Consider the following 26,663-nt stretch of genomic DNA (forward strand, 5'->3'; position numbering starts at 1 on the left):
CATCATTCATCATTTTTGTAACTTTCAGCAAATCCCATGAAATTACCAAAAACCAACACTGAATACCTCATTCTAACATGTTTTGTCTGTGTAGTCAAAGCCTGATATCGCTCCATTGTTGTTCAAATACTACTAAAGACAACAGGGCGCCGGTTGTTTCTTCATTGTGATGAAGACGGGCTCTGTACTTTATTTAGAGTCAAACCACATACACAGTCAGCTGCTGTAAAACTCACTAACGCCTGTTAATTCACGGCTGAAAATAGTCCTCAACCAATTACTCCCACTTCAGGAACATTTATTAAAACCCACTGTGCCCACCTGCTTCAGGAAATCATTTCGCCTTTTTTTTTAAAAATTACAATACATATTTAGGTGCTGTTTTTAAAGATTTAAGTCTCCAGTGGGAGTGTTTGGGTTTGAGGCTGAAAGCCACAGACAGGGTGGGAAAGTCAAAGTATTAAGAGACAGACAAACACATTGTTGGTTTTGGTGTTTTCATGGGATTTATAGACAGTCAGAAAAATATACTAGATCGTCGCCTGTCTTAAACTTCTAAGTTTAAATACATGAAAGGATCAGTTGGGTAGATGGATGCGCTCATGAAACAATGCTAAAGGGGAAAAAAAAAAAATCAAATACGGTATAAAAAAAAGAAGCTTCTGCGAACTCTGCAAGTATTTGATGATAAAAAGCCAATCTATCAGACACAAGACCTTTGATTTGTCCAGATGAAGGTATAGTGCAGAGACTTCTTCTGTCCAAATACGTGAAATATCAGTAAACAACATGATAAAAATGTGACATTGCAGTTAAGTTCTGACGTATCTGGTCGATCGTACTAAAGCTCAGCTCCTGGCCATCTGGTGCATTCACATGAATCTTTTATTACTGCTGCCTAAAAACATTCTGAGTATTTGAGGTATTCTGCTGAATAAAGGATTCATACCATCGTCTGCACACTTCTCGATCTACTGATGTGACCTCAAACACTACTATCTGTACCGTGGAACAAAGCTGTGGGGTCACTTGTCAACACCACAGAACTCTTACGCAAGTCTCTCCATAAAAGGAAGCTTAGAATTCAGTGTCTTTGTTATTTTAAGAGGTCCCTCTTCACAGGAAATTCATTAGAAATTAGGTAGTTGGGTTTTTTTTGTCTTTGTGTCTTGTTTTACTAGCTTCTTCTAGGATTCTGGTAGTATCAACTGAAACCTAGAAACTGAAATTGAATCCTGATTATTTTATTAACATGTCTTTTTTAATGCTCCCAGTATGTATCAATGAGCAAGAAATTGGTCAGAGGGTTTTTGTCCACAAAACAAAAGAAACTGGGGAATGTGGGACCACCTACTGACAAACTGAAGAAGGGATGTACCGGTAGCACATTTTCACACGATTATTGTGGCCAAAAACATCAGTTAGCAGTATCATCACGATAACCATCAGACTTTTCCCTGGTGAATGTTTGTTTGGTGGCTCGTTCAAAAAGCAAAGCTGCAGGACAAGACGTCTGTTCATGTTTGCGTTAGATAAGAAGGAGACTTTAGCAGGAAAGCTAATGTTGGTTGTTGTTCAGAGTCTGCGGCTCTTGTGTTGTGTAGCAGGATGCAATCAGGCTCAGTGTGACCGCCTGTTCTGACTATGACAGAAACACCATGTTATCACTTTATGTGAAGATTTGATTCGCTGTATCTAAATATCAAACGCTGTATCTAAATATCAAACGCTGTATCTAAATATCAGATGCCATGTTACTGCTTTGATTTGTAGTGGTACAATAAGGACTCCAGCTACGTAAGCGGATGGTGGAGCGGTATTTAATCTAAATAATGTAAAATTAGCAGGAAACCACAGAATTTAAAAGATAAAAATATCTACCTGTTGCTTTCTGGTTTTTTCTCAAAGGAGAACACAGGACAAGTGATTTACAAAGCAGAGATGTATGCTGTAGTAGACAAAGAAAGACAATTTAATGGGACTTTTTACAGGAAAAGATGCATTTTGATATACAGAAGCACTTAGAAATGGTTGGTAAACAGCAGTCAGAAGTTTGGATGCACTTTCTCATTCAAGTGAACGGGAAAGTGTGTCCAAACTTTTGTATATCAAGAGATAAATTCTCATCCTGTGTTCAGTTAAATGTGACTGAAGTCACAACTCAGCACCCTCAAACCGGGCGTGCAACGGTTGGTTGACTACATGACTCTCCGGAGCCGTCTCCTCAAGAGTTCAGCAGAGTTAGAAGTTGGTTTTCTATTGTTTAACAGAGTGAACGTGCACATGAAAGCTCAGCAAAGTTGGACTTGACACGAAAGATTTGTGCACATTTACTTTGTCAAAGCATCAAGATCCACTTTGATTCTGACGCAATGATTCCATTAAAATGAACTCTGGTCTGACTGGACCAAACGAGTCATCTCATCCTCGTCTGGTTTGATTTAGACCATTTAAAAAAAAAAAAAAAAAAGAAACTATAAAAAAACTGTTTCTTGAGTCCAACACAAACGCTTACCCCTCTCTGATGAATGCAACACCACATTTTGACCTCTTTTTTTTTTTTTTTGCAACCAATAAAATGGCATAAACTGAAATGTTCTACTCAGCTGATTTATTGTGCAGATTACATGATTTCTCTCAAGTAGTCTTCTAGTCTGAAAAGGTATAAAAGAAATGCATAGTCCAAACACTATGCAAAAGCAAATGCATACTTCTTTTTTCTCACAGGAACTTTTTGAACTCCAGAGTATATCTTACAAAAACAGTACATTGCGCAATTGTTATTTTTTACATTACATTAGCTAGAATGAACAGTAACACATATGTCTGACTCAATCCATCCTCCAGGACTCTTTTCTGGTTCTGCTTTATATTCCACACAGCACTTCAAATCCGCTCCAGCTTTGTTTTCTCCTCTGAAAACTAAACTTCGATCCCAAAAGAGATTTTACTGTTACAAAGTTTCAGTCAAAAGAAAATACAATTCCTCTGCTGATAAAACCTTCAAGTCATCAAAAGAAGATGTCACTTTGTACAAAAGTCTGCGTGACCACAGTCACTAGTGGGGTATTTGAAACACTCAAAAACATAAACATAAATGCAGTCCTCTAAAAACAGCGGGTGCAGTGGTCTGACCCGCGCGGTACATCTTGAAATGACGTTCAGTGGCAGGGTTCAAAAAATCCAAATAATCAATTTCATGAGCGTGTAACTATCTTGCAAAGTCCTGCAAGTATCCATGTTGACATTCTGTAACAATTAAGTGTGTTTGGAGAGGCTGCTTTCCAAATGTCTGGGTCTGGACTAAAACTAATTCTTCCACATCGCTGCCGCGTTTCACATCCAGCGCTCCCTCATTGGCAATAAAAATGTGTGATTTCCTTGTGGAGAGGGGGGAAACAAACTAATATTTTACACAAAAACACTATAAAAAACAGCCAGCACGTCTTTGTCCACTGGGTCTGAAGCCACAAAGCTGCTCATCAGCTACTCCGCTCTCGTCGGTGAGACGATCTCTAGGAGTGGAGAGGCTACGGTTGGTCGGGTGGGCTGGCTGCCGTGGCCTCGTCGTTGCTGCTGTCCACCTCCTGCTCCATGGGGCTGTCCTCCTCCAGCTGCTGGCTGGTGTAGTTGGTGATCTCCAGGAAGCCGCTGGGCTCCACCACCACGTTGGACTGGCTGGAGTCCGGCAGGATAGAGTACTGAGGAATCACCTGCATGTGTTAGTCACATTAGGGTTTCAGTCAGTTCACTTTCCACTACGTTATGACATGTATTAGTGTACTGATACTGGTGTTTCATGTACATGTGTAGGTGAAATTACTTTAATTAAGATATTTTTTCATATCAGTTCATATTGATATTAGAGCTGTAATGATAAATAGCATAAAACTCGTTTTGAGTCTTTTTTTTTTAAGAGAAAAATGTCCAAATTCTCTGATTCCAGCTTCTCAAATGTGAATATTTTCTTTTTTCTTTACTCCTCTATGAAAGCAAACTGAATATCTTTGGGTTGTGGACACAACAAGACATTTGAGGATGTTAAATTAGGCTTTGGGATCAACATTTTTCACCATTTTCTGACATTTTTTAAATCAGTTGATAATGAATATAATCGTTAGTTGCAGCCCTAATTGATATATTTCACAATATAATTTAAGTCAGTATTTCTATTGAGCTGAAAGATGTTTCTCATAAATTACCCTAGAAGTTACAATCATTTTTTAAACCTACTTGTTCCAGGGGATGGGTCTAATTGCTGGTGCTTCAGGTGATGCATGGGAGTGTTATCAATCTTCTAATTTATATGAGGTGTATAGTTTTTAGTTTTTTAACAGTACAGACTAACGATTCTGCATTTGCTAAAATGTCTTTTTTAAATATATTTGTAGGCTAATTAAGTTGGACAATATCTGTAATAGCGAAGACTAATGCTCTTTTTTTTATTTGTGTAGATATATATTAACTGTTTAGCTAACATCATTGTTTATTATTATTATGTACATTTTTTTTTTTTTTACATATTACATACATATTTTTGTGGAGAACATCTTACCTCAATGACCTCCAGGTCTTCTTTGTTCCTCTGTGCTGTGAGGCCCTGCATACAGCTGAACTGCTGGGGCTTCGTGTGGGAATGATGCATGGAGGCCGCAGAGCTGCTGATGAACTGACCCGAGTCCAGGGTGCCTGAGACAGCCTGGACCTCCATGGCTTTCCCCAGAGGGCCGCAGTCGCTGGAAGAATCCACCACCATGGGCTCCGTGCTCGGGTCGATCTCTGCCTCCATCATGGAGATCTTCAGGATGTCAGACACAGAGGGCTTGTCCCCCGAGGGCCCGGAGCTGGACTCTGGGATCAGTTTGGCGGTGGCCTCGCCGCTGCTGAAGACCGGGGATGAGTGGTGGGAGCTGCCGAAGCTGATCTTGGTGACGGTGGCACTCTGTGTGATGATTGGCTGCTTTGGTGAAGATATATGAAGAGAAAAAACAAATGTAGGAAAGAAGACACAGTTTAAGTCATGCACGTTTATTACTGTCTCTGTGATTTACATTTACTGTCAGATAAGTGAAGAGCCCCAAGGAAACAGATGTTAATTTTTATTACTGCTATAAATCAATCCTGTTTAGCAGCGCTGGTGGGATGGATTTAGCGATGACAGGTCGTTCTGCCACTTTGGTCTAGACTGAAATATCTCAACGTCTTGCATGGATTGCCATGAACTTTGGTACAGATAATCTATAGGGTGCAGAACATGAATCCTCATGACTTTGGTGATCCCCTGACTTTTTCTCGAACACCACCAGCGGGTCAAAGTTTCAGTTTGACAAATATTTCGGTTGAGTGTTTGAATTACGCCGTGGCTTTCAGGGTGTTTCTTTTCATGCTCTGTGGGGGTGTTAAAAAAGCACCGCCACATAAATAACTGATATACAGTACTGTGCAAACGTTTAGGTACATAGGTCCATAATGCAACATAATCAGGGAAGCATCTGATCGGTCTGAGATTTATTCTGCAGCACGACGACGACCCCGAACATCCAGCTAGAGTCATAAAGAACTATCTCCAGCAAGAAGAAGAACAAGGAGTCCTGCAACAGATGGTCTGACCCCCACAGAGCCCTGATCTCAACATCATGCAGTCAGTCTGGGATCACATGAAAAGACAAAAGAAGCAGAGACGCCGAAATCCACAGAAGAACTGTGGCAACGTCTCCGAGATGCAGGAACAACCGACCTGCTGAGTACCTGAAACACTGAGGAGAACTGCTGCATTTAAGTTTCTTCTTTTTGTATTAAGTTAATTGATAAATAAAAATGATTTATACTATTATTTCTGAAAGCATCCTCACTTTAATTAAGTGCCTAAAACTTGTGCCCAGTACTGTATATAGTTGAATTAATTGAAGTTAAAGTAAGCTTATTCTGTGGTTAGATCCGTGTTGTGAAGGAGATACATCTGTCAAAAAACAACAGACAGCTTCATGAGGGAGCAAGAGAGACTTAATTAAGCTGCCTGCCTCTTACAAAGAGTCTTACAAAGAAAAAAAAAAACATAACTCACCAATTTTTGGCCAGTTACATGACCAATTTGTCATTGCCTGGGAAAATCACTGTGGGAGTTTGTTTCCTGCATTCTGTTTTTGTGTTTGCCATAAAGGAGAAACCTGATTCACAAAAGGTGTTAAAACGAGAAGAACAATCAGGTTTTCACTGCATGCTGATAGACAGAAAGGATATTCTGCTTTAAAGCCGTAATATGTATCTATCCTGCATTTAAATGTCTGAAGTGTGTCCACCAAACAGCGTCGGAGAAACACTGATTTTCTTTAACATGAAACTGCTGTATCACTGTTTTTACCAGTTTTATTCCCGTGTACGTTTGTTTTGGAGAGGAGGAGACCTCTGGGGATAATTCAGCTCATGGAAAAAAAACCCGCTGAATGTCTGCATCTCAAGGTTTCAGAGAAACGAGCTGAGCAAATGTTAACAGCAGCATGGCTCGCAGCCCCTACCGGACGTCCTGTGTCCACCAAACAGCGACGGAGAAACATCGAGTTTTAATGTGAAACTGCTTTATTCAGTGTTTTTATATCGATTTTCATCAGCGGATCTGTTTGTTTTGGAGAGGAGCAGACCTCGGCGGATGATTCATCACACTCCGTCTTTTGTTATTGTTTTGGTTGAGAGACCTCTAGCGGCAGAGATTTACATATTGTGTGACGTTTTTGATTTGTTATTTTTGTCTGAATTCAACTCAACAAAACGGAAGAGCGGCAGCTATAAATTAATCTCTTCTTGCTTATCAGGCTTCAGCCTGTTCAAGGTAAACATGATAAATGTTTTGTTGCATTTGGAGGGAAGGTAGGGAAACCCCAGCACCTTCACACATACTGGTTACATCAGATGCGTCAAGAGACAAAACAAAAGATGAGTGATAAGTGTTGGGACAGGAAGTTATTTATGTGTTACTCCCGGCAGGGTATAAAACCGCTCACCTGGCTGGAGGGGGTCTTTTCGGTGCTGACGGGGTGGTGCGCCTGCAGTGGAGGAGGGTGGGACATTGAAGTGTGTAGGGGCCTGTGGTGGGATGTGGGTGCTTGTTGGAGCTTAGGGAGCTGCGGTGTCACCAGGGGCTTGGTCGGTGTGCCCGGGGTGGAGAGCTTCACCGCCGTCTGGGCTGGTACACTCAGAGGTCTGTCCTTGGGGCTCTGGGTTAAGGTCTGGGGTTTGGATTGACTCTGCTCTCGTAGTTTAGGGAGTTTCTTAGTCAGAGGTGGGGTGGAGGGGAAAACAGCGGAGGAAGAAGAAGGCTGGCTGATCTGAGGTTTGCTCTGCAGCTGCGGCGGCGGCGGCGGCGGTGGCAGAGGAGTTGGCTGGGTTGAGGCGGAGCTGTGTCGGCTCTGCTCCGCCTCTGCCTGGCTCGAGGGTGGCGGCTGAGCGCCCGCAGGGTGGGGGGTTTGCTTTACTGGATCTGTGGCTGGTTGGCTGGAGCGGTAAAACAAGCCCGTCTGCGGGTCCAAGGTGTCGCCCTCCAGCTCGCCAACCTCCAACACGGTCTCGGTCTTACCGTGGCTGTCGGAGGGCTGAAACACAGTCGCAAAGAAGATACTGAGGGATGAGGTAACAGGGGCACACTGGCCCTTTTAGCTTGAATCTTTGGCAACACTGTTAAGATAAATAATCACTTAATGATTTGTACATTAAATTGTACGTATGCTCTATTTGGATTGTGTATACACTAACGTACTACACTATCTACTACACTACCATTCATGAAAGGGGAACAGTAGTTAAGTCCTGCTCTGAGGTGTCCTCACCATGTGGCTGACGTGTGAAGCTGTGACTGCAGAGGACACAGCAGCCGGTTTGGTTACCACAGTGACCTGGCTGATGCTTTTGTAAGGCTTCCCCAGCAGCTGACTGGAGGACATGACCACGTCATCCTCCGACGGCACTCCCACTCTGCTGACTTTACCTGGCAGGAGGGGGGGGAGGACATAGTCGAGCTGTCAGGTGATCATATTAAAAGTAGGGCAGGCTGAACACACGCATACACTCGTCACACAGCTTCTCTTCCTCCAAATATTAATAACCCCCCCCCCCCCCCCCAAAAAAAAAACAGAACTGTGTTCTACGCTACAAAATATGAGGTTTTAGTTTGAATTTAGCTCATAGTAAGCTGCTGACCACAAAAAGGAAGTGCACATTGTGTTGCAGTCCTGTGAATATTTCATACAGTAGGTCATGACGCAGACTGGAGAGGTGTACCTGCTGCGATGTACTCGGTGCTGGGTTCAGCCTCTGAGGTGGAGGGCCTGGGGGACTCGGGGCTGGGCTTCTTCTCCTGGGCCAGCTGGATGGGCACGGCCATCTGGCTCAGGTCGATGGTGTGCTGCCTGGGTTTGGACTCTCCTTTCTCCTTCACTGTCAGGAGGAACAACACTCAAATTCAGCATAATGTACTGATTCAGACCTGTTATGAATTCTTGGTTAAGGTTAGGGGTTTGCAATTTTTCAAGCGTGTCTTAAAACAACAATCAGGTGCTCAAATGAACACTGACCATTAGAAGATCCTTTCATACTGAAAGCACATTTGAAGGGGATCTTTTAATAGCCAGTAGGAACAAGAGGAATGATTACAGCGAAGAAAACCTCTTTCACTGTTCATACGGGCTCCTGACTGTTGTTTAAAGACAGACTTGAAAAATTGTGAACCTGTCCTTTAACAGCTCATGTTCACAAATTAACTTAAATCATTTCAATCAGTGTTAAGCTCGTGTTTAAATAAAACTACTAATGAACATTTCCTGCACATGTTTCACTTTAATAACCTAACAGAAAAGACAGGGTTTGAGTTGCTGGGAGGCCTTTAATCTGAAACATCTGCACAGGAGGTGTTGAATTTCACCGATGGTAGCTTAACAGCAATAAAAAAAAAAAAAAAGGCAAAGTAGAACTGGACTAAATTAGTGAGCGAAAACAATACTGCTGTTAAAAGCAGGAACAGAGTGGTGAGGATGACATGACTCTGTTGTTGCACTGACTGATTTACTGCTGTGGAAAAGGAAATGTGCTTTGTAGTAAATTTACCACGAATAGAAAAACATGGAGGAAGTTTGCATTATTGGCAAACAGCATCGACAGTAAATAAAAAGGATAGAGATCAGAAAACAGGGAGGCTTCTTACTAAAATGTGCCAAAATATACTTATAAAAACAGGGAAAAGTAAGAATAAAGGTCTGTTTCACATAAAGTTCTGGTTCTCTTGTAGTAATTAACATCCTCAGGCCGCTATTTGAGAATTTAATATATTAGAAGTTGATAACAAGGTGTTTTTCAGATAGAGAGACAATAACACTAAGCAACACATCCATTAAAATATGGATCTGATGAACTGGACTGAACTTTATGCACTAAATCACAATTATCTCTGTTGGGGATTTACAGTCTGAAGTAGGGGAATATCATTTGATGTTTTATAATGCAGATCTTATGTACAACTCCAATTGTTCCCACATCAAATGTTTTGTGGGAATCTCCATTACTTTGTGTCTACTCATCAACCCAGTTCCACATGTTTGTAGCCCTATGAGCTTAATAAATCATCGCCTACGGCACAAAACATAGTTGACGCAGCTGCTGAAAGGACATTTACATTTATCTGACTAATAAAAATTTAAGTCAGCTTTGCAAAAACTGTCAGGCCAAAAGATCATCTATTTTGGTATTTTTTGACAGATCTGGAGCAGTTTCCTGCGGTTCTTTTTAGTATTTCACATGAGCTGACAGTCTGATGTTGTCAACATGTCTACAGGTGATAATGGTCCCTCCCTCCTCCCAGCTTTCCACTTCCCTCTCCCTCATCACTTTACATGCTTCCCGTGACACAAAAGGCTCACCTGTTGTCTGTTGCAACTCCAGCAGGGCTTTGATGGTGGAGGTGGCGGACTGGGATTCCCCGCCGGACACCTCCTGGTAGATGATAGTGGGGCTGGACTCCACAGCTACTTCCTGCTCGGTCCAATCCTGCTCTCTGGAGGTCACCACATGCACTACAGGCTGCGGATCTGAGGAATGACAGAAAGAATGTGGGAACGTTTTAATTTTTAAGGAACCTTTGCCTACTGCAGTTTTACAACAAACAGACATTAACTTCCCCTAGTCTTTCAGAGCAGCAACAACTGATCTTATCTCTTGACTCTGTGCTGCAGGAAAGGAAAAGAGATATTTACCTTGGGCACTGCCATGGGAGGTCTCGCCGGCTAAGCTGCTAGTCTCTGTGAAACTGCCGGACTCGTCCTTCGTGGACACGTCCTGGCCTGAGGTCTGACCCTGGCCCATGTCTGCTGAGCGGGTCACCTGCTGCAGCGTCTCAGTGACCAGCTGCCTGGTCTGTTCGCTCACCACCGCTGCCTGGAAGACTGGCTTAGGTTTGATGAGAACCTGGAAGGAAACCAATGGTACATGTATTCTGTAAAGCAGTGACTTTCATAACTGCTGCACCCCCACCGAGCCCTTCATCAACACCAACACCATGTTCCAAATTTGTTCTTTTGAATGGATGTTAAAGTAAATGTTATTTAACGTTAGCAGTTATATAAAAGTTGCTGTTTGTTGCACTACTACCACTGGCAGAAGCAGGATGTTTCGACCATTTATCCAATACTTTTAGTGATTGATTTCACTCTTCTGCTTGCTTGTTTTGACAAGTTCTCAATGACAGCAGGTAGGTGTTCAGGTGTTACAGCTGGCTCAAGTTTGCAGGTGGTGAGTCTGACTTTAGTTGGTATTGGTTATTGTGACATTAAATATACTAAAGATCAGTTTAATACCGGTTTTAATCCTATTTGAGTGTTTATTTCATTTATTAATACAAATATATCTATATTTTTTTAACCAAATCATAATTTCTATTTTGTCAAATAAGCTGAACTGCTCCCAAATTTTTCCACATACCTCCTGGAAACTACAGAAGTACAGCAGGGGAACGAATACTCCCGGTTAGAGATCACTACTTTAAAATAACTGGCAAAGTTAGCATGAGGATAACGACAGAGGATATTATCTACAAGAGGTTTCTTATTCATTAATGTCTAAAACTAAGTCATGTTTCCATCTGCTTTATTGCATGTTAAGTGAGCAAGTCATAAAACCTCAATCCTCTGACGTCAGAAGATGTATTTCTGAATTAACAACAGTTATCAGTGAAAAAAAGGTTATAAATTACGTCTGCTGGAAATAGAGGGTTTTTTTTTTTAAACGGATGCCATTTTCGTCATTGGAAAGTGTTTTATAATGTTGGTGTCACTATTGACTTAAAAAATGTGAGGTGATTTTTGGTTGCGTTTTCTTAGTTTTTAGCTTATCTGATTTGTGGTTTCGATGAAACCACACAGCGGATCATCACCGTGGGTGTTTAATACAGTGTGTTCTGTATATGTATACTGAGCGTAGCTGGCTGACTCACTGACCTCAGTTTCCCCTTGATGACTGAAAACAGAAACTGAATTCAGGCTATATTTAGACTAGACTAGAGGGATGAGTTTGATATTGAAACTGTGACATAATGTTAATAATGTGAATGGATACGAAAAAGAAAGCAATAAAACATTTTTTTAATGACACGACGCTCAATCTGATCTTTTCCATGCGAACAGATACTTTTTACTATTTAATTTCATCCCTACAGAAACAAAAAAATACCAGGAAACTGGAATTTACCCTCTCAGAATATATTGTGACACTTGTGTCTTATATGAAAAAATCCCCCAAAAGATTTAGAAAGAAATATTACAAGATTTTAGTGGCTGGCCTGATTATCACTGATAGTAATCAGTGTTTCCCCTAGGTTGACGTCTTTGGCCTGGCGGGGAGCCCAAAGACGTCAACCTCTTTGTTTAGCGTCTTCAGTTTAGGCTAACCCATTGTTGCTAACTTTGGAGCTAATTCCCTCAGTTGGGGAAACAACAGACGTGACTTTTTGTGGTCTTGACAAGCTGCAGCATTTATTAACTGACACGCTGTAGCCTGTACTGTACATTTACTACCAGACTGACAACTTATTGCTAACCTTTTCCTCTGCTTCGCTCACATTCACCGTCACTTTTCTGCTGCTCGCTCTCTGGTTCACTCAACCACTCACTCACCTGCTACGCCACATTATACCTACTGCCCTATTCCTTAAAAGGAGCTACGACACAGAGGTTAACTCATGTTTCGGAAAAGCGCTGCACAGAGGCTCCCAAACGCTATTGATTTCTGAATGAATGGATATTTGGTGTTATTTTTGTAATTAAAAAATATTTTTGAGCCTGACAGGGGTTCTCGTTACTATTATAGATGAAACACTGCTAATAACACATTGTATTTAGAGGGGGCTTTTTCAAGCTACACACTATGCTTTATATGACAACTTAAAGGTTCCCTGTGGAGTTTTTTTCTATTTTCTATAGTTTTTTTTATGAGTGCGTCCCCGTTTTGTTGCGGATGATGTGATACACAGTCCTGCCAATTGTTTCACACTATTCCACTGATCTACAGGTGGCTGTACAAACAGAGAACAAGAGTTTTAACATCTTGCAAGTTTTTGCAAGTTATATGAAGAAGGAAATGGATTCGACACATTTGTAGATCACAAGGATACATACAATGAGTAACAGTGAATGTAAACATAACCTTTGTTTTGATTCAGTGACATCAGCCCAAGTGGAGACCATGGTGATGTTACAACGGGCCAGCATTTAGAGAATGTACAGGAGGACCGAGCATTGAACCCTGTGGGACGCCTTGGAGCCGGGGTATGGTGCAGGAGATGCAGTTGTTGATGCTCATGAACTGTTGTGTGTCAGAGAAATGTGACCTCAGCCATGAAAAGGTATTACCAGTGATGTTGAGGGAGGAGAGAAGAACGGTGTGGTGCTTATTGTCAAAAATGAGTAAGGTTGAGGAAGATGAGGAGAGGATATTGTTGTTTCTGTTGTTTTTCTGGCTGTTTCTATGCCATGTCCAGATTGAAATGGTTCAGATAACCGGAGATGAAGTAGGTCTTGAGTTGCGAGGCGTCATGTTCCAATATTTTTGACATAGAGAGGAAATTAGAGGCGGATGGGTGTTTCTTCTTAAAATCACTGGGCATACTTTCAAATCTCACATCAAACATTCTTAGTATTTGTCCCTCCTGGTTTAGTCTGTAAAAACATTTTTAAAAAATCCCCAAGAACCGAAAAACACCTACAGTTTCGTTTGCCCCGTTTTCTCGAGAATGGTTCGGTATTTGAGTTATGTATAATTATCCCCTCTGACAGGGGACAGGCCAGGGCAATAATCAGAGATCGTTAACTACAAACGAAATACAAAAACATAAAGTAAAATCAAGTAGACCAGATTTTCTCATGTCTATCTTTCCCATGTGATCATTTATAAGGTGACAATATATCAATATTGTGTTTACACCATGTGGGTAAGAAACTTGATCATGTTGCAGGAGACAGACAGTGTAGTCTACAGCTGTGTGACATACAGGAAGTAGTCAGCATCGCACATGATTGTTGTCACTCCCACTCTGTCTCTCCCAGAATGGGGGAAGTAAAGGGAGGAAGAGGAAAGGTCAGTGTTAAACCTCCAGTATACATTTGTTAACCTATAGAATTGGGGATGTTTCTCTTCTGTTTAAACTGATGCGTGTTTGGGTTTTTTTTTTTTGTCTGTTACTTGATCTCACTTCTCCAGAAAATATCCAGTGCAGGTGTCATGATGTTAATGACTGAAGGGATAACTCAGAAGACAGAACAAGTCATCTTCTTGAGTAGACTAAAAAGAGCAATTTGTTCTCATTTCCAGAGAAAGACACTTTTGTCTTGCCCTGTTTTCTTCTGACTGTTGAAACTGATCTTCTAAAAGGAATTTTGAAAGATACCCTTGTGGTTACCTGATGTCAGTATGTCATATGAATATCCACTTGATGTTTGTGAAGAGTCATATGATAACCTCATTGTCCTGTGGTTAACCAAAATGTTATGAGGATATTTAAACAGGTGACGCTTTAAAGCCATTATGTGTGGAATTTGGAAATGTCTGTCTTTAGTGCCCCATGCTGGAAAATTTAGAAAAAAAAGACAGCAAGTAAAAGAAGGAAAGTAAACCAAACAAAGAAACATTTGATCAGCTGGTGGAGAACATGTCTCACCTGTGTCTTGCCTTGCTGGCCGTAGACGATCTTGGTTGGGATGATCTTGGTGGCGGTGGACTGGGATGCAGAGCCCATGCCTTTGGGCTGGGTGACGATCATCTTGGTAATGGGTCTAGAAGCGGTGATGATTGCTGGTTTGGTGCCCTGAACAGCCTGCAGGCTCTTTTCACCCTGCCGCACAGCAGCACAGGTTAGACAGTATCCCACATATCTGACTACAAACAGTAGCACCAGATAAAACCTCAGTAATGTACAGCAGACACTGTCAGCTAATATTTATTTATAACTGGTTTACTCTTGGGTAACAAATGAACTACTACTATATAGAAATAAAATTAAAATTAAAAAAATCCCTTGAAATGTATATTTAGTTAAAAGAAAACTTTCTTATCTTTGCAACAAATAAACTAATTTCTCTTAAAATTATGTACTGCACTGAAAACAGCATAATAAGTTCAAGATATAGGAAACTTCATTTAAGAAACTAATTATTACCATATTCAACACATCTTCAGGCCTTGAATTTGAGAATTTAAAGCCACAATGTGTACAATTTGAAAAATTGCACCACCCAGTGGTAATATCAAGAAAATTACACTATGACAGGTAGCAATGCATGTTTCTACCCTCACCTATGAAGGGAGCTTGTTCAATGATTCAACTTGACCCTACTGAGATCCAGGAGTTAGAACCAGGAGCACATTAGCTTAGCTTAGCATAAAGACTGGAAGCAAGGGGGGGAACAGGTAACCTGACACTGCATGCCAGTCTGTCCTGGAAAAGGGATTCCCTCCTCTGTTGCTCTTTCTAAGGTTTCTACTGTTTTTTCCCCATCGAAGGTTTTTATGGAGGGAGTTTTTCTTTATCTGAATTGAGGATCTAAGGAAAGAGGATGTTGTATTGTTGTAAAAATTGTAAATCCCACTGAGGCGAATCTGTGATTTGTAACATTGGGCTATACAAACAAAACTGACTTGACTTGGCTCTGTCCAAAGTTAAAAAAAATAAGCATACCATCAGCTGTAATATGAGGGTGGTGGTTGCAAAATGGTTAAAGACAAGGTATGAACGTGTGTCATTGTGTTAATGCAAACACTGAAAAAGAGAAGGACTGGTTTCCAGCAAAACTCCCCTGGATAAATAAAGAAATGTAAATGCCCAATGGAAAATCCAGGAAGTCACTGCACCTGGCCACAGTTTGGAAATAAATAATGATTATCTAATTCCCCAACCCATTGTGTTAATTAGTGAGCTTTAGAAGTGCTTGTAGGCATATTTTTCAACTTCAGATAGAGCTAGGCTTCCAGGATTTATGCAAACCTAAGCTCATGGCCTCCCGACTCCAGTGAATAAGTGTATTTCAGAAATTTCAAACAATTCCTTCAAAAAAAAAAAAAAAGAAAGTGTTGTGTTTGACTGACCCCAGCATTTAAAAGTGTGGTGACCACATTCTTGCCAGGCAGTCCTTGGATTGTTGCTCCTTTGCCTGTGGTTTTCTGGACCACAATAACATTTGGTTTGGAGGTCATGGGGATGGTGGTGATCTTAGTTGTGGTGCCTGTGGTGGTGGGAAGACAATATTTTATCAAACCATAACTAATCTTTCTAAGACTTGCACAAACTGTGTAAAATCACAGCTATAACAATCTGTCATGTTTGATCCAGCCGGAGTAAGTTACAGACATCCGTGCAGAGCTGATACACGACATCACTGACTCACCAGACACGATGTTGCTGCTGATGATCTTCCCACCCAGAGTAGCTAAAGACTTGGGCACCACTGTGATGATGCTGCCGCTGGTGGTCTTGACATATGTGGCTCCACCACTGGAGGCTGATATTCTGGCTCCGATGCTGGGGCTCACAGTGGGTCTCGTATAGGTGGCCTGGGAAGCTGCACAGAAAAATAGTGTTGCTATTAAATAGCAAGTCTTAGTCCTTTTTGAGTACTAGTTGAAATGTGCCCATAGCCTTGAGGATATAGCTTGAACAGTCATTGATTTTTGATTATTTGATCTGATTGAAGAGTATGAATCTTCAGTAGACGGCGCATCTGTTATTTAAAAAGGCTTCATTTACTGGATTGGAGATTTTGTTCTAAGCTGCCATTGGTTTTGGATTACTCACCTGTGGGCTGAGTGACCAGTTTGGTGGTCATGATGGCTCCGTTGCTACTGACAACCATGATGGGTGACGAGCTGCTGCTGGACAAAGCCACTGATGAAGGCTTGGGCAGGATTTTGCTGGGCTGAACCTGCTGAGTGATTATCTTCACTCCTGCACACACGCAGGAAAAAAAACATTTTTATATTGTGCAGCATAGTCACACAAAGTTATATTTCTGCAAGAATTTAATTCGGAGAAATAATATGTTGCATTTTTTGCCTTAATGTTCCACTAAATGATTTATGGTCATTAATATTTTAACAAAAAATTTAGAAAGTAAACTTTTAAAAATATGTTTTTTTCTATTCTTTTAGAAAGAACAAAAGAAAGAGACATCATCATTCATCCCATTGTTTCTTACCAGACTCTTGCTTGATCTGAATGGTGGGCTTGCTGCCAGGTGAGGCTGTAGTGGTCTGGGTCTGGCTGACACTTGAGCCCATAGGCAAGCTTTGCTGCAGCTGTTTAGGTGACTGCTGTTTGGGGAACTGGGCCAGGATCTGAGTGGGTGACCCCACCAGCGTCTTAGGTGAAGGAAGTCTGGCTGAAGCTACCTTCACTCCAGCTGAAGCTGCACCTACAACAGTGAAAACTGACGGTGAGACTAAACGCTACCTGACCAACAACAAACAGCAGACAGACAGAGTTAGCAACTAGCTAGTGAACATAGTTGAGCATTTAGCAGCTAAAGAGCTAGATATTTATTCCTCAGAGGTTACTGGTGACTAAACAGCTGAAAGAAGAGAAAATATTGGACTTAACTTTGTTGCATTGCCAGAAACAGAACTCCAAATAAGTGCTAATTTTGCTCTATGTCTGCTGCATGTGTAAATAGGCAAATGATGGCTAACACGTTGGCCAAAACAACTTTAAAAAGGTTGTTATTTGTCAATGTTGTGTTAACAGTTTGCTCTGCTGCCCCCAAGTGGCCAAAAACAAATCTATTAATGCAGCTTTAAAGCAAGAAACTGCACAAGAGGCTATTCCTGTAATTTTTCAATGTTAAAGGGTACATATGATGCATATTTACAGGTCTATATTTATATTCTGAGGGTTTATTATCTTATACTTTCTGCAGCTCCTCTGTCTGAAACAGACTGTTTTAGCTCCTGTCTTTTTAAGGCCCCCTCCTGATGAGCCCACTCTGTTCTGACTGGCCGGCTTCCAGAAACTACGTAAACAATTAATAGTCTTGTTAATAGTGTTCTTTACTCAAAATGGAAACTTCCCCAATAAATCTGTACATGTTTATCACAGACCACTGACATCGTGAAAGTATAAAAATAACAGAAAATCTAAAAAAGCATGTTATGTCCACTTTAAACAATGTCTAAAAGGCTCCGTGTGATATTCTTGGGGATGTGGTACACTTTAGTCACACTAGTGCAGAGGAAAGACATACATGTTGCAACAGTCGACATGACCACTGAAGGAGTAGAGGACACTACTGTGGTCACTGCGACGGTGTTGGGGTTGGAAGATGGGCTGGAGCTGGCTGGGAAGACCACCGTCTGTTTCTGGGTGGGCGTGGTCAGCATGGAGGTGGAGGCGAGCTTGGACAAAGCAGCGTTGTTGTGGTTGTGAGACTTGGACAGGATGTTGGGCACAAAGTTGGAGCTTGGAGAAGTCGTCACGATGATCACCTGGTAAAAGAGAAGACAACAAAAAATGTTTTTATTTAAATATTGTTATTTCTAAACTTAATAAAAGATACTGTGAGAAAAAAAACAGTATAAGTTTTCTTCTAGTGTGTAGAGTGATGTGTCAAGGAAGCATCAGAGCAACTGTTAGGGGTGGGACAAAGACAAAAAAATTGATATTGCAACATGTTGCGATATTCCCACTAGCAATATGTTATCGATAAACTGGCGCCAAGTATCAATACATTCAGCTACTCTGGCTTACAGCTACCCTCCGCCTCCTTATGGAGAGACTGAACAGACTGCTGACAGTCAGATGAACGGCAATTGTAAGTGACAACGAAGAAGAAATGCAAGCAAACTAACCAGTAACGACACTCTCCGTGTCTGTGCTGGAAACACAGAGGGTCCGCTAGAGCTCTGACAGTCTCTAGAAGCACATTCATGGCCGTTTGTAAAAGTTTCTGTGTGGTAACTTTGTTATAGATGAGCTAGCGGCTCTATTACGAGAGTGGGGAGCATGAGAACGCAGCCACTGCTTTTAATCATGTTAATGTTTAGCCTACCGTCGTCAGTTGTCAGCCCTGAATATCTTGTTAAGCTGTAAATATAGCAGAGTTAGTTATCGGCGGGTTGTGTGTTGTGTTTACTGCCACAGAAAAGGAATAAATCTTTGGGTTATTAGCATGACGTTGTCTCTAATCAGGCTCTCTAACGCTGCCAGCAGCTCTGTGAGCGGCACAAATTGAGGCTACAGTTAGAAACGTTCCGATATTTATACATGGCAGCATTTCTTTTCTGTGAAACTAATATATTCTTAATAAACACTGTACATTATCTGACTATTTCCTGCTCTTTGAAATATTTTTCCTTTCTTTTTCAGTTACAGATGTATCTTAGATTATTTCTTTGTGATATATCGTGTATCGCCTTTGTTGTGATATATCATTATCGTGGGAATAATATCGTGAGTTCATCTGTGATTCCCACCCCTAGTAACTGTTCCTCACCTTCTGTGTGGTTGTATTGGTGGTCTGGATGGTGGGCTTGGTGAAAGTGATCTTGACGGGGGACAGGTGGGGTGGCAGGGAGTTGGCGATGCTCTGCATGATGTTGCTCATCTTGGGGCTGCCGCTCACCGGCACCGTGATGTTCTTGGATACCGGCGGGGACACCTTGGAAACCTCCTTCAGCATCACCGGCGACGAGCTGGACGAGTTGGTCCGCCTTCGCTTGCGAGGCTTCTCGTCTTCGTCGGAACAGCTCACGCCTGCGAGGCAGATTGAGGACAGAAATTCAGGGTATCACTGGCATGAATTAAGCTCTGTTTGTGAGTTTGTTTCTCAAAATTTGAAGCATATGTAAAAAGAAAAGTTAACCGACAAAGTTTATAGTTTAATGTTTGAACATCTCTACTTTAAAACCCTGATTTGCAAGTTCCTACCATTCTATAAATCCCACAAATTAAACTGTAAGTGGTTTTAAAAGTATAAGTGTTATTGAATCTCACTGTTATCTTTCCTCTTCTCATTCCTTTTCTAAATCACATTCCTTGCACCAGCTCTTTAAAATACATGAGCACATTGACAGCAGATGCTTGTGGAATTTTTAAATCTAATCCAAAAGATCCTAAGAGACGCCGTGTTTAAGAAAGTCAAATCCCAGCCGATGTGAGGTCTGCATTGTGGGGAGAATTTCTGGATCGTTTGTCTCACGGAAAGCCTAAGCCGTCACAAATTGTAAAAAGGATGAGTTTCTATCAAGGCATTAGTTTAGAGCCTTGAAAACTCGCTGCTCTTGACACAAGAATGATGTTTCAATCTGTAGTAAGTAAACAAACCCTGTAGTGCCTCCTCAGTGCATTTTTTAAATGCCTGAGCGGAGCAATGACCACTGAGAATGCATTACTCCCGTTCTTACTGGTTTGCCTAAAATCCAATCGATGAAAACTAGGAACCACAATTTACTGTCCCCGTCCTTGATTACAATATGAAGCTTATAAATGTGACGGCTGAGAAAGATAACTTTGCTTTTCTTTCAAAAGTAAAAGAATGCTTCTCGAGAATGAAACCGAATTAAATATAAAATCTAGCAATTATATCAATAACTGTGGTGTGACTCATCGTATTTGAAGATATTACTATTTATTTTAAGGGAAATGGTTGAAAAGGAGAAAAGAAACTTCATTGGAATCAAGTGAAACAACCTCAAACCACCAGCAGGCTTCGCGTGGGAAAAATGAAAATTTTCCACCGAGAAACATAACAATCGGTTTTAGCTTGAAAACACCCGTTCATATATTCATACAATTGGTTCAAATAATGAGCGTTCTCCCCATTCTTAATGATTTTCTCTGGAAAAAGGTGCATCAAACAACAAAGCATCAAGTGACTGAACAGTTACTATTTACATATCTGTACTAACTAAACAATGGTGACTTGTTAATGGACATTTTTGCATTGCAGGGTTTGGCAGGTGATTATATTCTACTTAAACTATACTATACTACTTAAACCTATTGGCCTCTCCACCCTTACTTTTAATTAAACTAGAATTAAAATACTTTATTATATTTCCAGTGAAATTTCTTACCAAAAAGCAGAATACCAGGCATCCATTTTTTCTGGTGATAGTAATGACAATGCATTTATTTACAGTGTAGAACTTTTTCAACTAAATACTATTTTTCTCCCCTGACCATATATTTGGTGCAAGTTAGCTTTTGCTACATTCCTTCTATCATTGCAATCTAAAGGGATAAAAAGAGCAAAAGTTTAGACTGATATGATGATGACACTCACTTTTCACGTAGACGGTGCTCCCGCTGGGCAGCACCACCACGTTGGACGAAGGGCTTGGCGGTCGCGGTGATTTCACCGTTGCTCCTATGGTGCCGCTGGTCGCTGTAGCGCTGGTGGAGGTGCAGGTGGTGCTTGTGTAGGAATAACATACAACCACTGCAGGGAGGAGATGAATCATGTCATTCAATGTCTGAGCTGTTATAAAAAACAGCTTTAGTCTGATACAAAGTGATAGTGGCCCACCTTCTTTGTTTCCCGTTTCAGCCGGCAGCAGAAGGGAGGCATTCTGATTGGCTGTGGCGCTGGCTACAGCGTTAGCCGTCACAGTAAAAGCCGTCTGAGGGACCAGCCTCGGCATCAAGGGAACAAGCCGGCGTCCTTCAATCGACCATTCTGACGAGCTGTTAGGACCTGACATGCTGGGAAAAGATGTAAAGCACCGTTAAGTACTTCAGTCACTGATCGCTGTTTGTAAAACTACAATTCCCAGTGCAGCAGTGAGCGTATGAGCAACAACCTCACATTCGATGCAGTAGATCTAGGCGACTTATTGACGCACTTTTACAGTCAGATCCACACAAACAAACTATACAAAACAGATATATCTTTTTAAAAGGACTATTCCAAAGTTGTATCATATTTTACCTGATTCTATGCAAATAAAATAAACAGTAGTTAACATGGTTGGTGACTTAAACTTTGAATATTTTTCACAGCATGCCATAACATGCTTTTAAAAAAGATTTTAATTGAGTCTGAATCTTTTTCTACCTTCCATATACACAGTTATTGTTGTTCAATTATTGTTGCAGACTTTATAACATGAATATGCACCTCCAGCTGCATCAATACGACACTGTAACTTAGGTTTATACTTATGATTCATTTGTGGCATTTTATAAAAACATAATCCCTGCTGTTCCCCGACAATGCACTGAAACACTGACCATTCCTGTCACCTTCATGGCATTATTGAGGGTTTTTAAATGACATAACTGATAAAAAAAAAACTGACTTCTGAACTGATGAGGATGGCATTCTTGGGAGTATTGTATTTGCTCATTGTTGCTGAAATCGACAGAAACGCTAGAAAGAGGATACAAAAGTTAACAAATGAATCTGCTCGTTCCATTTTCTGTTACTCCGCACACTGTAAAAGGTGCTGCACATAAACCCTCAAACATGAACGGTTATACACTTACTGATACGCGATGGTGGTGAGGCGTTCATCATTGACGGCCCTGCGAACTTCTGCACGATGGCGCTCCGTTGATATGCTGAGATGGAGGTGGATGGAGAGAAGGTTACGGCACATTTTAAACGAAGAAGTTTGTATATAAATAAAGTTTGTCTCCAAAAAAACAGTAGAAACCGCTTCTCTGACGTCATATGACTATGCACGAAACAATTACCCGAGGATTTTGGTGAGCTCTCCCAGCAGATCCTTCTTGTCCTTTGTCAGGTCTCCTTGTGCTCGCAGGGCGCTGATAACCCCGGCGTAAGCCTCCAGCTCTGGGAGACACAGAAACACGCATCAAACACCAAACAGAAGCTCATTCATCAAGTAGAGCAGTGACACCGATTAAGCCAGTTTATACCCAATTACATAAACATTTATATCTGATCAATTTGATACACAAAGGGATGCAAGTTCAATCAGATTAATATAGTATGTTTTTTCTCTTAGATCTTCCATTATTTACTTTGCCCTGCATAACCTTACCCAGTTTACGGAGAATTCTTTTGCACTCATCCCTGCCCAGGTCAAGGATGGTGGGCCATACCACCGGCATGGTACCAGTCAGCACCGGTTTCTCCAGCTGAATCATGGGCTAGTTGGAGAGTAAACAAATAATACATCTTAATAATACATCACATTTCCCATAAACCATGCTGCTGCCTGCCCCTCCCAGGCACTGCACAGCACTGCACTGTTTATTTTAAGAAGTCTTAACAAGGATGAGAGCCAGTGATAACTTGACAACAGCAGAAAGTCAAATGGATGATGTAAGATCACATGAGGTGCAAACTATGATGTTAGAAAAGTGGACGTTTATTAGATTTGTTTATTTTTTGCAAAAAAAAGAGAAAAAAAAAAAGCTCTTGTTGTTTGCCACTTGTAACTGTGCTGGTATCTAATATGATAATAATATATTTTTGTATAAATATACTAAACAAATCTACTCTAAATAATCACTTTTGAGCTATCAACGTTACCGCAGCAGTCTGACTGACACGATAACTGTCTGTTATATACAATTATGTTAACTGGAATAAATCCCTTGTGTGAGCTAATTTTGTTTTCTGAATCCTTGATGTATTTTAATTTAGTGTATTTGAGTTTAATTGCGTGAAATATTCCCAATAAAGAAGCTTTTCTCTCAGAGGAACTGTTGTGAGTAATTACTCTGAAGCTTTTAAAGCAAAACAGGCTACAGGACAAAAGGTAGCTTTGTTGAGATGCCATGTGTGGGAAGACAAGAGACAAGAGCTTAGGAGAGGTGCCAACAATTAACGTTTTTGTACTGCTGATGTTATTTTCTTATGGCACATTACTGTAGAGTTGTTTATCTTTGAATTGTCAAACAGAGATTAGGTAAGTAAACTGCTAAACGTATATTTATGCTCTACGCTGCATTTTACATTAAATAACAGTCGAGAAAAACTACTTTCTCCTCTGTGTCTACTTCATTGGTTTCCAAAAGCACTTAAAGCAACAAAGCAGTCCAATTTATCTCTTGAGACGTTGGAAATATGAATGATAAATGGATTTTCGTCAATGAATGTTACTGAGTGCATGTTTTCTGTATCTCTTTTGAGTAAGAAATAAAAAAGAGAGAGAACTTGGAGGATACCTTAAAAAGAAGAGGTTTTCAATTCAAGTCTGTCTCAAAACAACAGTCAGGAGCCCGGATGAACATTAAAATTCATTCATACTGGCCATTAGAAGATCCCTTCATAGTGCACTTACAATGGAAGTGATGGGGAACAACAACAAAGCATCTGTTCTCTAGTGTAGAAAAAGAACATGCTGAACTCCATTCAAAATAATCTTCTTCATGTTTACGTTGTTATTTTATGGCATTATCCATCACATCTGTTACATTTCAGATTCATCTGTTAATAATTTTAAAGTACTGTGTGTACATATGTATATACATTGTGTAAATTATTAAAGTATCAATATTTGGTACACTCCATGGACAATTATGCACCTTAATACCTCAGCAATATCAACCTGACTCACATTAATGTACAGTGTACTAAACTATAGCATATCAACATCACTGAACAGTGTATACTCAGTAAATAACATATTATAGTTATGGTTATATATCTAGTCTCTACTCTATTTTCAGTTATTCTGTTTATTTTTTATATTTGAGTTAGTCTAGTTATTGTATACAATTTAGTCTTTAATTGCCTTTCTTTCTTTTACCTACTTCATCGTTTTTGTATATAGATTTATGTCAAGTGGCTGCTTAAACAATTTAATTTCCCTGCAGGATTAATAAAACACGATCTATCCATCCATCTTGTTTTATTTGTTGTATGACTGTTTTGTTTTTGTCCTTCCACAATGGAAACAAGCTTTTAGCTTTACTGTGTTTTCATCCTCGATCACTTTAATTGTATGTCAGGACTGAGTGACTGTAGTCTTGTATGTACTTCTATTGTTGACAAATGTATGTATGTATCTATGTATCTATCTATCTAAATTGTATAACTAATGACTCATTAATCATGACCGACGTGGATGAGCAGCCGAACAACAATAGATGGATAGATGGATGGATTGATCAATTAAAAAATAACTCATTCATTTAAGGTCAGGGGTCTGGAACAATAGAATTGAGGATTTTCCAGCCAGGTTTAGCTAAAATCACATTAACTAACATTTTATAAATAATATTAATGCCTATGGCAGACTAGAAAAACTATTTTAGACCTTTGTAAATGAAATTTAAGACTTTTAAATACCTTCTAAGGCCTTTTTTGTGAAGGAAACCCCTAAATCAATGCTTTTTAAGACTTTTCAATAGAAGGTCCTAACGATTATAAACTCATAAAGGTTGCTCTAACGTTACTAGGTTCACACGTTTGAGGACCAGAGAGGGGTCATTTATGTGCAGTGTTTTCTTAACGGAAATCTGGGTCAAATCCTGTCAACACAACGGGAAACGGCGGCTCGTACTGCCGGTGTGCATTCTTTCTAATCGTCCTTTGATCCACTGCAAACCAAAACAATGCAGCAACGTTAAAATACATTTATACAACGTTCAGAGTAAGACCTAATATCTTGGCTAGGATAAACCTCCGACTTAGTAACATCATATTTTCGAGTAGAAAACCGTTGCAGTGTCTTACCATCCGTTAGCAAGGCAACTTCAAGGCCTCGGTAACGTCAATAAATCCGACATCCAAACGAACATGGCTGACCTTAAGATATTTAATTAAGCAACCGCATCTTGTAGTTACTCTCCAGTAAAAGGGTGGCGAAGAAAACATAAGCTAACCAGCTAAAATAACCTAAACTCCCCACAGATGTACTAGTGTTTACGTTGTCGGCTAACTAGCTGAGGTTAGCCTGGATGTAGTTGTTCTACTTCTTCTTCTTTGGTTTTTAACTGGCGGACTACATACCAACGTTAAAGATGCATGGCGCCACCTACTGTACCGGAGTGTATAGCATCATGACTTCACAAAGAAGTTTATACTCTGAATATTAAACCTGTTCAAATATTTATATAAAGCCCTTTGATGCTGTAATTGTTTATCCCCTGTCTCTAACAGACCTTTGATGCTCCACTCCCTTCCCATATTTACCACCCTGCCCTTCTCCCTCTTTCTACACTGAACTTTCTACAACCTTTCAGACGCTTCCCTGCAGTTACAAGTCTCAAATTTATCTGACACTGTCTTTTTCATGATAAAGTATAAAGTAGCATTGAGTCCTGTATGTCTTAATCTTAACCTAGAAAAAATAACATCTTCTTTCCTATATTTACCTCTATTACTTCTCACTCTGACAGACTGTTGCATTTTGTAATAATTTCTACCCCTTAGTGTTATTCCAGATTTCCTGCCAAAATGTCATTATTTCGCAGATGTGCAGGATGTGTGGGATACTTGATGTGCCTTCTTCACAGCACAGGCACCATGCTGCCACCCACAAGTCAAGTCAAGTCAATTTTATTTGTGTAGCAGTTCAAGGTGCTTAACATCAGCATAAAAGCAACTGATGAACACAATAAAATCGTTTTAAAGCAAAGTTTAAAAATACAGAAATACAACAATTAATAATGAACGACAAATCACACACCTACAGGCGAATTACAACAGTGCAGTTGAGTCAAAGCCAACAGCAGCTCCCAAATCAGTTTAAAGATCCCCTGCAGACTCTACTTGGAACAATAATGTGTGTCTGATATAATAATTATCATGTTAAAATCCTTAAAATGACATCCTCTCCCTTAAAAAATTCCATAATCTATAAATATGCAATTATATTTAATTTCAGAAGTTTAACTGCTGGACACAAGGTGTCTCCTACTTCACAGTAAAGTCCATTCTCAGTGTTTGTTCACTGGATGCTCCAAGTTTCCACTTTCCACTTATGATAAGTGAATACTGGACCAGGCCTGGCTTCCAAACTGGTTGTGATGTAATTACTCATGCTCGTAGGCCCGTCCCCTTAAAATCAGATTTTCAATGAGCGCAGAGAAACTTTCCACTTTCAGCAGATGAATGTGAAAACAGCTTTCCAGTGTCAAACACACTTAGATCATTCTGCACAGTGAAGCTCAAACATTACATTTTAACCCTATTCCAAACAAACAAAAAAGAGCCTGAGCTGGTTGAATA

General features: G+C 40.4%; 1 protein-coding gene across 4 annotated transcripts; it reads right to left on the reverse strand.

The window, feature by feature from the left end:
• Window positions 1-2,594: 2,594 nt before the first annotated feature.
• On the reverse strand, window positions 2,595-25,418 carry emsy (EMSY transcriptional repressor, BRCA2 interacting). Of its 4 annotated transcripts, none has more exons than XM_067608811.1 (20): window positions 25,167-25,418; window positions 22,522-22,630; window positions 22,211-22,310; window positions 22,001-22,075; window positions 21,042-21,217; window positions 20,799-20,954; window positions 19,008-19,267; window positions 17,760-18,000; window positions 16,719-16,934; window positions 16,319-16,468; window positions 15,912-16,085; window positions 15,613-15,749; window positions 14,189-14,353; window positions 10,236-10,446; window positions 9,903-10,070; window positions 8,272-8,427; window positions 7,821-7,978; window positions 6,999-7,586; window positions 4,556-4,960; window positions 2,595-3,713 (listed from the first exon to the last, which is right to left on the reverse strand). In XM_067608811.1, the coding sequence occupies exons 1-20, from the start codon at window positions 25,167-25,169 to the stop codon at window positions 3,531-3,533; spliced, it is 3,831 nt and encodes a 1,276-aa protein (XP_067464912.1). In that variant the 5' UTR covers window positions 25,170-25,418; the 3' UTR covers window positions 2,595-3,530. The 4 variants fall into 4 exon arrangements, with proteins under 4 accessions (XP_067464912.1, XP_067464911.1, XP_067464913.1 ...); XM_067608810.1 differs by having other exon boundaries at window positions 4,556-4,957; window positions 14,189-14,362; XM_067608812.1 differs by having other exon boundaries at window positions 2,595-3,701; window positions 14,189-14,362.
• Window positions 25,419-26,663: the final 1,245 nt, after the last annotated feature.

The sequence above is a fragment of the Thunnus thynnus genome, chromosome 13 (assembly GCF_963924715.1).
Source record: "Thunnus thynnus chromosome 13, fThuThy2.1, whole genome shotgun sequence".
Lineage (NCBI taxonomy): Eukaryota > Metazoa > Chordata > Actinopteri > Scombriformes > Scombridae > Thunnus > Thunnus thynnus.